This window comes from Hemicordylus capensis, chromosome 4 (assembly GCF_027244095.1).
Source record: "Hemicordylus capensis ecotype Gifberg chromosome 4, rHemCap1.1.pri, whole genome shotgun sequence".
Classification (NCBI taxonomy): Eukaryota; Metazoa; Chordata; class Lepidosauria; order Squamata; family Cordylidae; genus Hemicordylus; species Hemicordylus capensis.
In genome coordinates, this window is record NC_069660.1 from 85,638,312 (window position 1) to 85,654,767 (window position 16,456).

The 16,456-nt window shown below is 42.1% G+C and overlaps 1 protein-coding gene across 2 annotated transcripts in view; it reads right to left on the reverse strand.

Annotated features, from left to right (window-relative positions):
• EIF2B3 (eukaryotic translation initiation factor 2B subunit gamma) overlaps positions 1–16,456 on the reverse strand; it is a 174,158-nt gene that overhangs the window by 145,823 nt on the left and 11,879 nt on the right. For both annotated transcript variants that reach the window (XR_008306119.1, XM_053245377.1), the window contains exons 4-5: positions 7,011–7,170; positions 5,469–5,580 (exon numbers count right to left, since the gene is read on the reverse strand). Coding sequence is in view for 1 of the 2 variants with exons in the window: in XM_053245377.1 (XP_053101352.1) it covers positions 5,469–5,580; positions 7,011–7,170 (272 nt within the window). In the remaining variant the exon portion in view is untranslated. The remainder of the gene's footprint in view (positions 1–5,468; positions 5,581–7,010; positions 7,171–16,456) is intronic.

Here is a 16,456-nt window from a genome sequence, read left to right on the forward strand (position 1 = left end):
TGGCAGCTGCTCGCGAATTCTCGCGAGAGCTGCCACATGTGAGATTAGCAGCGGGTATACCTAAGAGAAATAGAGAGAGAGACAGAAGATAGATGCTTCACAACAGGCACATGGTAAGATCAGCTGGGGCCTGTGTTCAATAAATAAACACAGGGGGTCCCCTGTACCGCAAACACTTTAAACTTTTTTTTAGCTACTGCTGCCACTGCCCCTCCTCCTCTTCCTGCTACCACAGCCACTCCTCGCCCCTGCCATGTCCTGCCCCCCACTGGTTCATGCAGCCTTGTGGGAGGGGTCCCCTCCTTGCTTGAACAAGGAGAGAAGCTATAGAACTCCTTACCACTGTACAGCCAGCTACAAAATGGGGTGTATGCATGTGCCCAGATTAAGGATCAGGGTGCATGTGTGCCTTCCATTTCTTAACTGGTTTATCCAGCGCCAAGAGGTTTTATGTCTTCTCTCCTCATTTGAGCAAGGAGAGAAGTCATAGAATGCCCACCACCACTGTGCGAACTGGCTACCAAGCAGCGAGCTGAAGAGCAGCATGGATGAGGAACAATGATCCCTCTAAGGCATGCACGCGCTCATCCTCTTTTTGATGTCCGCTCAGTTAATTTTAGATCCCGCTCAGGTTTAATCGGGAGGGTCATACTTTGAATGCATGTGTGTGCACACTGCCTTGATACTGCCGCCCAGAACAAAACTCATTCTGCACACAGCTGAAAAAAATCAGAGAAAACACTGAAGAGGAATGGCAAAAATACATGCTGTCCTCACACACTGCTCCTCTAGAAGTTCCATCAAGACACACCCAGTGCTGGCTTGTCATTCACTGCTCAAGGTGAATGGCAACAAGCCACCTTGCCCCTGCCCACTGGCTCCACCCCAGGCAGGAGCCAGTGCTGACACCATCCCACCCATTGCTTGCCCCAAGCTTCACTGGTCCCACCCCCAGCCTTCTCAGACCAGGCACCACCCCTTTCCCCTCTTGCCATGGCTGTTTGCACAGCACATGCAAGACAGCATGGAGTTTGTTGCTAGAGGCAGACACGAGAGAGACAGACGGACAGACAGACAGACACGCTGCTGGCTTAGTAGTATATGAATGGTGACAACATAGCTGAGGTGGGGTAGCAGAGAGGTGAGGAGATACCTGCAGCATGCGGGCACGGTGCCCACACTCACCACCCTGTGGTGCACTCGCTGCCTGAGGCTGTTGTCTCACCTGGCCTCATGGGAGAGTCACCCTTGCATACCCCTCTTTAAAACAGTTTTTAAACAGAAGTTACCTACATATTTTCAAGCTTCTGTTTTATACATTTTCTCTTTAACAATGCAAACTAAGATTGTAAACATAGTGAAAGGTAGGGGTATGCACGGAACCGCCAAATTGCGGTCCGGCACTGGGGTGGGGGGTAGCTTTAAGAGCGGCGGGAGGGTTTACTTACCCCTCCCGCCGCTTTCCCGCTCTGGTGCTGTAATTGTAGGAGTAATTGGGGCGGCAGGATACCTCCCTGCCGCCCCTTCCCTGCTGTCCCTTTAAAAAACTCCCAGGAGTCCTTTGCGCGCGCGCACCCTCCCGCCGCTCTTAAAGCTATCCCCCCACCCGAACCGGACTACCCAGGTCCGGACCAGTCCAGAGGCCTTTACAATGGCCTCTGGACCGGTCCGGACCCATCCCTAGTGAAAGGGGTTAAAGCTTATGCAATGGAAAAACAGATTCTGCAACTGCACCATTTCTAGAAATTCCGAGAAATAGAACATTAGTACTGCCACACTAATGTTCACAGAGCCACCCCACTATCCAGCTCTTGCAGTCTGAGAAGAACACACCCTTTCCCCAGTCACCACAAATGTGGTAATGAAAAAGGGTGAGTTCTTCTCCAAATGCAAGATCATGAAAATAATGCAAGTTCCCTCCTCAGCTTGTGCACATAGGGTAAAATCACACTAGGAAATCATGCAGAAGCCTGCAAAAATATGTGTACGGAGAGTGAGCTTGCACTTGGAACAATACAGTTTATTGCTGTCTGGAAAGACCCTAAAAGTCAGTGCCTACAAAACTATTGCCATATTGAAATTTCTTTAAATAACTCCTCATAGTGGTAGTCTTCACATGCTATTCATATGTGGAGCAGCTTGCTACATGGATAATGGTTGCTCTCCATAAGCTGCTAAAACAGGCTTTCACAGAAATGTCACTTGATATACAGGAATAGTTTGATGTATGACCCCCATTCAGATGTTTTAAAATAAACCCCACTCATGGCTACAGTGCCAAAAGTTGGTCGAAAGTCCTCCTCTGGCACTGCCACAGTCCCTCTCTCTAGCTGTTCACAGTTACAGCAGTCCTCAGTGTGGTGCAATCCAGCCAACCAATCGCAGAGGGCCATCATCATACCGATCGCTATCTCTATTGTGGCATTTCCCTGCGCACACAAACACCAATGTAACCGTGAGTGGCTAGAGAGAAGAGCTGAGTGACAGGTCCGGGATGGGACTTCCAACCCACTTTTGGCACCATGAGCAGTGCTTTATTATTTTAAGTCTGAATGAGGCTCTGGAAACAGTGACTATGGAGTGCTTTTTAAAGGGGTTTTAAGGGGTTTTCCATTCACTGAGGCCATTTCATTCATACCCACCAATACGGAACCCCTCTCAACTGTAAATTTATGAGTCTAAACAGAAATTTGCTTTGTTTCAAAGCACCAGATCCCATTATTACTGCATGATAACAGCCATGGAGATATTAGGGTTCTGAATGTATGAAGCTGCTGCCTTATACCAGGTTAGAACATTGGTCCACCTAGCTCAGTATTGTCTGCACTGATTGACAGAGGCTCTCCGGAATTTTCTTTCCCAACCCTACTTGGAAATCTCAGGGATTGAAACCGGAACTTCATCCATGCAAAGCATATGCTCTATCAATGAGTTATTATCTCCTCCCCTATGGCCCTGTATGCCTACTAGCATGGTGTAGTGGTTAGAGTGCTGGACTAGGACCGGAGAGACCTGAGTTCAAATCCCTATTCAGCCATGATACTTGCTGGGTGACTCTGGGCCAGTCACGTATCTCTCAGCCTAACCTACATCACAGGGTTGTTGTGAGGAGAAACCTAAGTATGTAGTACACCGCTCTGGGCTCCTTGGAGGAAGAGCAGGATATAAAATGTAATAATAATAATAATAAGAAGAAGTAAGACCAGGAAAATCATGACCATCAATCATGCTCTGCACCCCCGCAGTGATGTCGATAGGCTCTACCTCCCTCGCAGCTCAGGTGGAAGAGGAATGCTGCAAGTCCATCAAACAGTAGAGGAGGAGAAAAGAGGCCTTGAAGAATATATCAAGGACAGTGAAGAAGATGCACTTAAAATGGTCAAGAACGAGAAACTATTCAACGACAATGAAACAAAGCAGGCCTACAAGAAAGAACAAGTCAAGAACCGAGCAGAAAGATGGAAAAATAAGCCACTGCATGGTCAATATTTGCACAATATAACTGGAAAATCAGACATCACCAAGACCTGGCAATGGCTTAAGAATGGCAACTTGAAGAAAGAAATAGAGGGTTTAATACTGGCTGCACAAGAACAGGCACTAAGAACAAATGCAATAAGATCAAAAGTAGAAAAGTCAACCACAAACAGCAAGTGCCGCCTTTGTAAAGAAGCAGATGAAACCGTGGACCACCTCATCAGCTGTTGTAAGAAGATCGCACAGACTGACTACAAACAAAGGCATGACAAGGTAGCAGGGATGATACACTGGAACATCTGCACAAAATACAAGCTACCTGTAGCCAAACATTGGTGGGACCATAAAATTGAAAAAGTTGAAAAAAATGAAGATGTAAAAATATTATGGGACTTCCGACTACAAACAGACAAACATCTGCCACACAATACACCAGATATAACTATAGTTGAGAAGAAAGAAAAACAAGTCAAAATAATCGACATAGCAATACCAGGGGATAGCAGAATAGAAGAAAAAGAAATAGAAAAAATCAGAAAATACAAAGATCTACAAATTGAAATTGAAAGGCTGTGGCAGAAAAAGACCAAAATAATCCCAGTGGTCATTGGCGCCCTGGGTGCAGTTCCAAAAGACCTTGAAGAGCACCTCAACACCATAGGGGCCACAGAAATCACCATCAGCCAATTACAAAAAGCAGCTTTACTGGGAACAGCCTATATTTTGCGACGATATCTATAATAACCAACAGTACTGATGATAAAATTCAGCCATCCCAGGTCCTAGGGAAGGACTCGATGTCTGGATAAAACAAACCAGTCAATAATACATGTCTGACTGTGTAAACAAGATAATAATAATAATAATATGATTCTGCAGGTGTACAAAGTATGGCAATGGACACTAAATTCACATACGAATCTTAGCTGTCATTTAATTTTTTAAAAGCAAGTTTCTAGCCTGTATGGCTAAAACCATGGGCCTGAAATTCCAGATATGCTGCCTGCAAAGATCTTAGAAACCAGGGAGATAAGTGAAACAAAATTAATTGGGTCAAATTGCATAATTTATATAGGTCACAAAATTTAGATTGTGAAATAGCATTTTGGTGACTGGGTGCATAATTTTTTATTTTTTTTAAGCACAGAGTAAACACACAGCCTACAACCAGAGATGTTGGGTCTTTCTCCCAGGAAATTATGAATTGGAATGATTTCCAGAAATTTTATTATTTATTTATTTATTTACATTTTATATCCCGCTCTTCCTCCAAGGAGCCCAGAGCGGTGTGCTACATACTTAGGTTTGTTAATGGAAAAGTTTCTGATGGCCTAAACAGATTGTAATATGATTTGGTATGCTTATTTGATGGGTGGGTGGGGGGAATCTATAGCACGAATGTGCTAGTTTGTCCTACTCTGACAAATTCAAAGTTTAATGTGGGAATTATTTTTACTGAATTTTTTTTTAAAGTTTAAAGACAATACACAAGAGTGTTTTCTACAAACACTTCTAAACTTCCTAGAACAGCAAAATAAATGAGTCCTTGTTCTGTACATGAACATGCTTAAAGAGTAACAAAACTAATCAGACTTTTAGTTTTGCTTTCACTTGCAATCCTAGATGGAATAAAAATTTTAGCTTTGTCTATACAAATCAAATCAAAACCAATTAGAAAAATTTAAAACTTGATTTTTGGTTTAGATTATGTGTAATTTGGTTTAATCTACTCCATCGACATCCATTTGTCAAGTTGCATTGTATTCTAGAAGTAATTTCTTTATTGGAAATGGAAAGTTTCCCATGGAAAAATACAGTGGAAAAGGTTTTGTTTTTAAAAGTTTTCCACTCGTCATCACCGTCATGATATACATGGGTTACCCTTCACTTTTTGCAACTGGATCTTTCCTTTCACTTTTGTAACAAGTTTTAAGCAGCCTTGATTATATGTCCCACTTCAGGTGTAATGAGCAGTAAAGCCCAATGCTTACTTCTTAAGGATGGATCTCTTAATGACAATGTCTTCATCCAGATCTGCTTCATTGGCCATGAAGAGCAACCTTTTTCCTGTGTCATCCACTCCAATGAAGTCACGTTGCTCCACTGAAATATAAAATCATAAACACAACCATTTTACAACCCTGTTTTAATGCAAATGAATGTCAATAGGACTGGTCAGATATTCTACCTGAAACACAGTATCTATACAAACATCAGCAAGGTTCACTCAAAGATGAATGAATTCCAAAACATTTGCAAGCACGCACACCATTCAAGGGAGGAACCAAAGAAACATTCAAAAGTTTCGTGCGTGGACTATGCAGCTACATTTGCAAGAAACAGATGCCAAGAATGTAAGGCCTAGAATTAGTGGATTAATTTCAAACTTAACTGATCTTGGATTTCTTATCCTGTGTCAGCATTACTGCTTAAAGTCTGCATTATTAAACATCAGCAATAGTGAGGATGTACCAAATTGCTCTTCATTTGTCAATTAAAAAAACAACCAATATAGATGTGCCAAAAATAATCTGATGTGGAGAGATTTGCTATTTCATACTAGAACAGTCATTAGCAGCTAGAATCCTGGGCACATGATAAGGACAAAAACTCAGGTTTCCAGAAGAAATTTCAGAACTAAGTCATTTATCTTTATAAAATACAATATCATGGTTAAAGGGAGCCTTCTTGTATACAACTACTTCTACCCTACAGCTTAATATGTAGTTTATTTATTTGTTTATTATATTTAAATCCTGCTTTTACTCCAAGGAGCCCAGAGTACATGGTTGTTTGTCCTCACAAAAACCCTGTGAGCTACGTTAGGCTGAGAGATATATGACTGGCCCAAAGTCACCCAGTGAGTTTCACGGCTGAATGCGGATTTGAACTCGGGTCTCCCCAGGCCTAGTCCACCACTCTACCCACTGCACCACACTGGCTTTATTTGCTCTATGGAGAGCAAACCATATCTGCTCTATGGAGAGCAAACCATATCTGCTCTATGGAGAGCAAACCGGAAAGCACAAGCAATAGGGCAGCAGCAACTTAGTTCAGGAGAGACCACATTTATTCTCAGCCCAAATAGAATTGAGTCTATAAGCATTAATAAATAAGCCACCATATTGGATGCTCTTGTCTTCTAACACATACACAGTCTGACATTTGATAGTTTATCTCTCCCAATACTATAAATCAGACCCATCTGAACTGATTCTAAAAATAACCTCAACATTCTGCAACAAAAATCCAAGAATCTGCTTCCAAAATATTGTACAAGAATAAGAGAATTGTATGTTGCTGACCCAAGGCTAAGTACAGGATTTTCCTTAGCTGTTCATGGAACTTGAACTATCTTTTTTTGTACATGGAACATTATCAGGATAGTGAAGGACACTACCGAGCCCATTGGCAGACACAAGTAGAGAAGATCTGGGATACTATTCTAGTTAATAAATTCTGCCCAAATGTTATGCAGTTGTCAAGTTCTGCAACAACTGCCCATGCTTGTGAAAATTTAAGAATCCACTTACCTAGTTTTTTCTTCCCTTTCTGTCCTGGTATAAGCTCGGTGGGTTCATAAGCTTTCTTCATCAACATGGAGACTGTGGCATCGTGAGCTCGGAATAAGTCCACTACTTCATGAAGAGCAACATCTGTAATCAGATCGCAACTCAGCACCAACACATCTGTCTATTAAACAGAGGAAAAACCATACACACTTCAGAAATGTAAACTATCCATGATAACCCAGAGTGGGAGGACATCCCAAACACTGCCAAGTGGTTTTATCAAAGAGCTTCCAATGGTATCAATTGGTCATTTCTCTAAGACATCATGCCTGCGATATATACACTGTTCTAACACACACATCTTAAATCAGGGCTGCACAACTTCAGCCCTCTGGCTATTGTCCAACTACAACTCCCACCATCCCTTGCCACAATGGCTAATAATCTGGGATAATGAGAGTTATGATCCAACATCTGCAGGAGGGCCAGAGTCATGCAGCATTAGCTTAAATCAGGGGTAGGCAATGTGTGGATCTTCAGATGTTGCTAAACTACAATTCCCATCACCCTCAGCCACAATTTATTACAGCTGGGGATGATGGGACTTGTAGTTCAGCAACAGCTAGAGAGCCACACATTGCCTACCTTGGCTTAAATAATTGTTTTCATTTAACATGTTTCTATTATAACTCCAAAATCTAGAAAGGGACAGTGAAACAGCACAATTAATAATCTCCTCTCCACCGCTTAACAGGACTGGAGAATACTAGCAATGTATACAAGCAAGTTTATAGCCTTCCAGTGTTCATGTTCAGACATTCTCTTAGCTATCACCCATTCATGTGATCTCTCTCAAAGAGCTCATGGGAAAGGGTAGGAAAGGAATAATTCTACATGCAACTACTACTGGCAAAGTGCAACCTGCACAGATATGGTCCACAACTCAGCAGTAAACTAGTGGTAGATGTTTTAATGAAAATGCATTAGATCACTGATAAAACAGGAAACATTATCAAAGTTGAAAATGTCATCCATGTCCCTCCTCTAACACTGCTTTAAAAACAACAACATTCCATGTTTTCTTCTTAAAGAAAAAATGCCAACAGATAAAATACCATTTGCCCACTCAGGAACAACCATACCTCAAGGAGAACTGTGAACTTGCGTAAAGTAAAAAACAAAAAACGTGCCACTAACATTTTGACAGTTATAAATAGTGAGCAACATTCAAACTAGTCAGTATGGCTAAACACTACTGAAATTAATTTGACAAATCAGTAACGACTAACTTGCCCCATTCATTGCAATGGGATGTAGTCATGATTAACTTAGTATGGATGTTGTCTAGTAAAACTAGTTTTAAACAAAAGTGAAATGCATATGGTGAGACTGAAAACTGTGAATGTTGGAGCTGGGAAGTTCATTTGCAGCACAAAATTTCTTGAAGATGCATTGACACAAAGGCTATGGCATAAGACTAGACTATTCTTTCCCTCCTCCATAGGAAACCTCTTTATTTCAAAATCGGGAAGCATTCACACCAATGACGAAAACCACATCAGGTCAATGGACATACCTTTAGAAATAACTTTCTGGAGTTGTTAACTCAATCTTGTAATTATTTAACTATGCACTGTAATCTGTCACCCTAGTAAACTGCCAACAAGGCTTTCATAATTGCGAACAGGCTTCTCGTTTTAGGACAAACTTTGGCAAAAGCTGAATGCGAGACCCCCGAGGAGCGCAAGGGAACAGAATCACCAAATGTCTGGTTGCCATCTGTTCTACCCATTTACTCTCTCAATATATAAATAAATGTCAGAGAGCACAGGGACCAGTGAAACATACGGTTGCTAAGTAAAGCCCACATTTCTGCCTCTTCTCCTGATGAGCAGAGCAGTGGCCTCAGATGCACGCTGAGAGTACACCATGAAAGGCTCTTTTGGGATTCAACAGCCTCCCCTTTGAAACACCAACACCCTCATAAATAAAGCTCTTACTGTCTGATGGATGCCCCTTTTCCAGTGTAGAACCCCTGAAAGAATAAACTAATGGCTGAATGAAAAAATAAACCAGGCTAGCACCCTTGCAGAAGGGTGTATTTTCCTTTACTTTCAATGGCTGGTGTAGTAGAAAGAATATAAATGGTACCGTCTGTATGTAAATCTAGTACACCTTCACGATGAGCCTCTGATAAGGAGGCAGATCCACACACAAAGCACATGCCCATGTGGCAAAAATGTGCCACATGTGCCCTTCTTGATTTGCTTAATTCATTTTGAAAGATACCAAAAAAGCAAATCTTTGCTTTCATATATGCTGCACGAGTTAGATCAACTGACAGTTATTTAAAAGATACATGGTAAGAATCAACATCAGCTGATTTAAAGTATGTGCTATGCTTATTAAATATATAACAGGTTTAATCAACACAGGCAGAGATAAAAACCATGCAGTGTTAGGGTACCCCTACAGCTAGAGCAAATTTGGTTCAAATTGGTTAGGCAGTTCACAAGTTAGCCCACTTGCGCCTCAAAAGTGCACACATCTGCCATATTGAATAGGGGTGGATGACATCATCACAGACTACGCCGTTAAGGTGTCCCTATGTGTCTCTACAACTGTACCCAATTTGTTTCATATTGGTCCAGGCATTGTGAAGTTGATAGCAGGGGACACACGGACACACAGACAGAATGCCGGGTGATCTCATAAGCCTACTGGTAAGTAGGCTAAAAAGAGAGGGGAGGGGGAAGGAAAGGAAAGAGGGGGAGGAGGCTGGAAGGTTATTCGGGAACCATGATGAAAACATAAACAAGTGACAAAAGCCCTATTCAGAGAATATGCAAGACTTGTTTTCTGAATTGAGCTACAGCTAAAAAAAGATGAGTATATAAGGGCCAAATGTAGCTAATGTAGCCCCCAGAAATCATTTGTATCACCTAACCTTCCATTATTCCAAATCAGATCTACAGATCTCCAAATGTATTTAACATGAGTGAATTTTCTCTTGTTCTCTTCTACAAATCAGCCCTTTGAGCCCAGTGAGATGCAAGCAAACTCATCAGAGGTCTCCACTGCTGGAAATTTACTTCCTTCGGAACCTCAGTAGTGCCTTTCCTGATTCCAGGGCCCTTCAGGATACACACAAAAACTAAATTTTAGGGGGGTGGGAGAGACATCTGCCTCTGTAAAAGCAGAGTACCATAAAGTCCCCCCACCCATGAAATACGTAATAAAGTAAAGTGTGCTTTCGAGTCGGTGTTGATTCCTGGTGACCACAGAGCCTGGGTTGTCTTTGGTAGAATACAGGAGGGGTTTACCACTGCCATCTCCCACACAGTATGAGATGATGCCTTTCAGCATCTTCCTATATCGCTGCTGCCCAATATAGGTGTTTCCCATAATCTGGGAAACATACCAGCGGGGATTCAAACCAGAAACCTCTTGCTCCCTAGGCAAGTTACTTCCCCACTGCACCATTAGTTAGCTTGAAACACACAACACATTGTATCTAATTACAGCAAATCAAATAGTAAATTTTAGAACTGGTGAATAAATAGGATGAGCGAAAAATAGAACAGCTGCACTATAAAATAATATATAAATGTGATGTAGCCTATACATTGCCTTAGTAAAGATAAGTGCTACATCTTTAGACATCTCAGTTTGTGGAGGCTTGGCTCTCTCTTTCACAATCACAGTGACCTCCGAGCACCCACCTAAGGTAAAAGATCAAGGCTTGTTCTAAAACCTTTGATTTCAAGCCCAAGCTCCTCCCTTCTTGGGTTGTCAATGTGGCTCTTTATTCTCTTTGCTATAAATTGACCACAGCCAAACTGGTCATTTGTAGATAGTATATACTACATTGGGGGAACACTTGCAACACTCCCTGAATACATATCCCTTTCACCCTTAATATGTAGTGTTCAGGATGCATCGCAAAATGGGAAAACCTACCTATTCATGCCAGCAAAGGCATGGATTTCAAACTAACAGTTGTGTCTGCAGAGAGCTGAAATGGGGATGTGGCTGGGGCAAGGACAGGAGAGATGCAATCACATTCCAGTTTATATGGAGTTTATAGTGAGCCAGCGTGGTGTAGTGGTTAGAGTGCTGGACTAGGACCAGGGAGACCCGAGTTCAAATCCCCATTCAGCCATGATACTAGCTGGGTGACTCTGGGCCAGTCACTTCTCTCTCAGCCTAACCTACTTCACAGGGTTGTTGTGAAAGAGAAACTCAAGTATGTAGTACACCGCTCTGGGCTCCTTGGAGGAAGAGCGGGATATAAATGTAATAATAATGATTACCGCACTTAATCCCCATCTTTAACTAGACTCTTTTTTCCTCCAGAATCTCTGGCCATTTAAATCTGACATGCTCGTAGCAGTAGTATAAAACAACCAGAATAGTAGGAAAGGAAAAGAGGGGTGTTGACAACTGAAAACCCTTGTGCTTGCTTGCCAACCAGTTGTAAAACTGGGAAATGTAACAGTCTGGAATGTGTAAAAGAAGCAATAAGAAACATGAGCAATTGCAGAGATAACGCTTAGCTGAGATGAATGTACATTAATATTTTAAATCTAGATAATCCAAAGCACAGATGATATTTGTTTACTTTTGCAGCCATTCTGGCTCTGTAACAGGCAATAGTGGCCGACATGATAGGCAACCCTAACTGACGTTAGGAACCTGCAAGGGCAGCTGCACAACTTGAAAGGCAGTCCTAGTAGTATAGCACAACAGGCCCTGAAGTGCAACTTCTCCAAAGTAGTTTTAAGTAGTTCTGCAGCAGCAGCCTCATGTGGTACTACCCCACCGTGGCTGCCTTTCAAGATGCACAGCAGTCTCTAACCTTGACAAAGGCTACCAGTCATGTCAGTCACTGTATAGTCCACATTCCTAAATGAATGAAAAGCTGAAACATTAATGCTATAATTGATCACTCATTGTATGGTATAATCTCATGCTCTTAAAAGTATACTACTGTTCCTTCAATAGTCTCAAAAAGATTTGGGCAATTTGCAGAGCTATTTACATTTAATTATCAACTATAAAATGTTTAGCTGGTTGTCAGGACTATATGCATAGATTCAAAATATTCTAGGGCTTTAAAATCTTCAAGCTCATGAAAAATGAATCTCATATATATGAAGGTTATTTATTTATTTCTCAGCACTTCAGTAATAACTAGGAGGGACACGGCGTTTCCATTACCAAAGCCTTTCATTTTATGTCCAATCCAATGGTTTACAGATGGATACCTGATGTTAACAAAACTTGTGAGGAAAGGAAAGAGGTTCAAAACTAGTAGTGAAAGACTGTCAGAATTTGAGTAAATAGACTAAGCATTCAAACCAGAACTTCTTTCTCCACAAACATCATAATTCAACATGAAGTGCAAACCCTTCAGGTTTCTCTACAGTATTAATATGGTCCAGGAAATTATGGGTGAGAATTTGGGCTTGGACTCAGACATGTACAAGCAGAACAGCTCTCATGCAAGAGAGGTTCCCTACCTTTTCCTTGCCAGTGCTGGCACCTGTGCCCTCCCAAAGTTGTTCTTGCAGGTCACAGGACCCTTTGAAATGGTGTGGATGTGGCATGGAGAGGTCTGCAGTTGGGGAGGTGGAAGGGTTGGAATTGGCTACTTACACAAGACAGGGAAGCTCCCTATGTGTTGTTCTGCTCACACAAGTCCAGATTCACATCTAGGTCAATACGCACACAAACTTAAGTGCTATATATTATAACATGGTGGGTAGGGCAAGAATAAAAAGCCATTTTTGTTGCCGACATCCAGAGTAATCTTGGTACTTAACTATACACACACACACACACACACACACTCACTCTACACATGATCTTAGCCAAAAGGCTGAGAAGCGATGGTACATAATTAGATCTCTAGAATAAGGTATGCATGATCTCCACAATCACATATATAGTTCTCCTTGGGACTTCTTGAAAAATACTGTACAGCAAACATTGCGCAGAGAATAAGATGGCATTATAGAGAGCTTTAAAGCTAAAACTAGATTTGAGATTATGAAGACCTTGGTCATTCTACTTCCCTCCTTTCTTCAGTCACTGCCAACAGGCCCCTGTCAATCTGGCCAATTAACTGCCCGTCATAATCATAAATGCAGCGTTTTCCCTAAATCCTCCATCCAGGTACTGATAAATCCCGCCCCCCACATCAAACACCTTACAGATCTGGAATCTGCACACTATCTGGACAGGTAAAACTCTCACTGAGACCCTCATTAAAAATGTTTCAGTTATAACAACATCCTTTTCACTAGACTTGACAAACTCCATATGGTTCCTCTTAATATTCAAAGCCACTGCTACCAAGATATATGTATTTTCCTTAAGTGCAAATTTGATCACATCCTTAATTTACACATTAGGTCCTGCTACTCTACAAAACTGGAAGTGGGCTGCTACTCTGGTTTTTTTGGCCATCTGCAGCCTTCTGCAGAGATAACTTACCCATCTCATACATACCTTGCCACTGAAATGTTGTCACTCGTCTCAAAACCTTAATGCTCAACTCTTTCAGATCTTTAACTAAGTCCTGTGACAGAGTAATCTATCTATTATCTTATACAGTATATATACTGAAGATTTTGTGGATTTGTATGTGCAAAATAAAGTCATACTTTGCAATTACCCACAGATACCAAATTGTGCATAAAAAATCCTGCCACTTAAATTAGCTGAATGCATTTTTACACTGTGATATGCTGACTGAAATGTTTAAATAGGTTTTTGTGTGTATTTTAATTTTTTAGCACAAATGCTGACTATAATGATCCTATTTTATTTTTCTCAACTGATTTTTAATGCTCAAGAATCAGATCAATAATTCACAAATAACATCATGCCCAAGAGAAGCAGAAGATCTTTCTCAGAATCAAATTTAACTGTTCTTTTACTTCCCTTTTGCAAGCACCTTAATAAAAAATCCTATGACCTATATTTCATATCTTGAACTTCCCTATGCAAAATGCATGGGAATCTATGCAAAATGTCTTGATCAGCGTAATCTATGCCACACCACCTAGTTTAATAGGCTAGGACTATAGAATTTCATATTCTATAAAATGAATATGCCACTTTAAAGGAATCCTGAGGATAAACTTAATGCATGTAACCACAAGAGAAGCAACCATCCAGCTTTCTCTTCTTCAATAGCAGCAACAAGAGCTGTGCTTCTCTTCAAACAGGACTGGCCTGAATCACTCCTCCTTGCTTAAGATGATTGCAATTCTACAATGAAATATTTATGAAACACACAGAACAGTTCTATAAAGGGGCATGATGGGGTGCAGTGTTCCCTCTAAGGAGTGCGCGTGTGCTCACACACTGTTTGATGTTCACTCAGTTAATTTCAGGCTGAACCAGGAAGGCCCCATTATGAATGCACATACACATACACTGCCTTGATACTGCTGCCCAGAACAAAACTCATTCCACACAGAGATGGAAAGAATTAGAGAGAACACTGAGGGGGTGATCCAGTCCCTCTGCTCTAGGGATGTGCACAAAACCAACCTGCCCCAGTTTTGGCACTGGTAGAACTGGGCCTGGTCTGGTTTGACTGCCGAATGGGTTTGAACCAGCTCTGAGCTCTTCTGGTAAAGGGGAATCCAGTGCAGATTCCCCTTTACTAGTAAAGGGGAAGGGGGGCTTCCCTAAACCTAGAGGGGGCAGAAGGGGAGTAATTTAGTACTTACAAGTGAAAGTTGCAGCTGCAGCGCAGCCACGAGGAGGGCAACAGGGGTGGCAGCAGCTCCCCCACCCACCTCTGCCAGCCTACCCCAGAGTAGCCAGGGCCAGCAGCTCAGCTCAGGCTTCTGTGCACACGTTGGGGCCATTTTAGTTAGCTCTGTGCATACGCAGAGGCATTTGCATGACCACAAATGGTCTCTGCACATGTGCAGAGGTCACTAAAATAGCTCCTGTGCATGCACAGAGGCCCAAACCAGGCTGTCACTGGCCCTGGCTACTCTGGGAGAGGTGGGGGGGGGGAGCCACCGCCACTGCGGACTGCACTTTCAATTACTATATTACTCCCTTCCTGCTCCCTCTAGGTTTAGGGAAGTCCTCTTGCCCCTTGACTCCCTTTACAGTAGAGCACCAAGTTGGCTCGGTTTGAACCGAGACCAGTTCAGTTCAAACTCAGACCAGAGAACGCCATTCCAGTTCGACCCCAAACCTGTCAAACCAGACCAGTTTGACACTGAGCCCAGGTCAAACCAAGCTGGCTTGCACACCCCTACTCCTGCCCCCTCACCAGATTCCCCTTTACCAGTAGAGCTCTGAGCTGGCTCGTTTTGAACCGGGCCCAGTTCAGTTCAAACTTGGACCAGTCAAGGCTGGTCCAGTTCGACCCCAAACCTGTCAAACTGGGCTGGTTCGACATTGAGCCCGGCTCGAACTGAGCTGGCTTACACACCCCTCCTCCCCCCGCCACCGGATTCCCCTTTACCAGTAGAGTTCCGAGTCGACTCAGTTCAGTTCAAACTCGAACCAGGCCGGTTCAATGTCAAGACCGACTCAAACTGAGCTGGCTCACACACCCCTACTCTGCTCCTCTTCTGTTCCCTTCCAGTGGCTCAGAAAAAGGAGCCAAAAATAAGCACACTGACCCACACACAGATGAGCAACTGAGAACCCCCAGCACAAAGCTGGGAATTTCTGTATTATTTTCATTGGCTCATAATAAAAAGTTATATTCAAGCAGGAAAACTGAATTAGCATTAACAGCACTTGAACCTGACCTCCACATCTCACAGAGTGCCTCTATGTATAAACTCATCCTGTCTATTATGGTAAGATCTATGAACAGGGCACTGCCTAGAATTTCTTCAGCAAAAAGATCAGGACAGCTGGGAGTAATGCTCTGTTTTCCATCTTAGCTGCAAGGGTGCAGTACAAGTTGCTGGAAGAGGTACATCAGTATGCTTCTTATTAATTTTTTGGGGAAAGTACAAGGCCCACCTGTTTAAATTAGCCATAGTTTTAGGTTGGTGTTGCTGCAATTTTGATGATAATTACAACTGTGTTGTTTAATGTGTTATGGAGATTTTTAATTACAATTTTATACTGGGATTTTTCTTATGTTCTTTGAATGGCATCTGAAATTTAGGAGGTACAATATAAATATTTAAGTCAATGTCAAACATATGAACATTTTTTAAAAAGGTTACACAGATCCCATATGAAGCCTACAAGCCAATGTTTGGCTAGCTAGTCCTCAACATTCAGCTGAGCCATCAGATGGCTCTAAAGCTACTGAAAGTTACAGGTTACCACTAGGGACCAATTCCAATTATTATTATTTTTAAGGGGGGGCACAATATTTAAAAAGAAATTAATGTGTGACTTATGCAAATGAGATCATTAAATTCCTGCCTCTTTGTGATCATGCATATTTCCTGCAAAATGCATGCAGA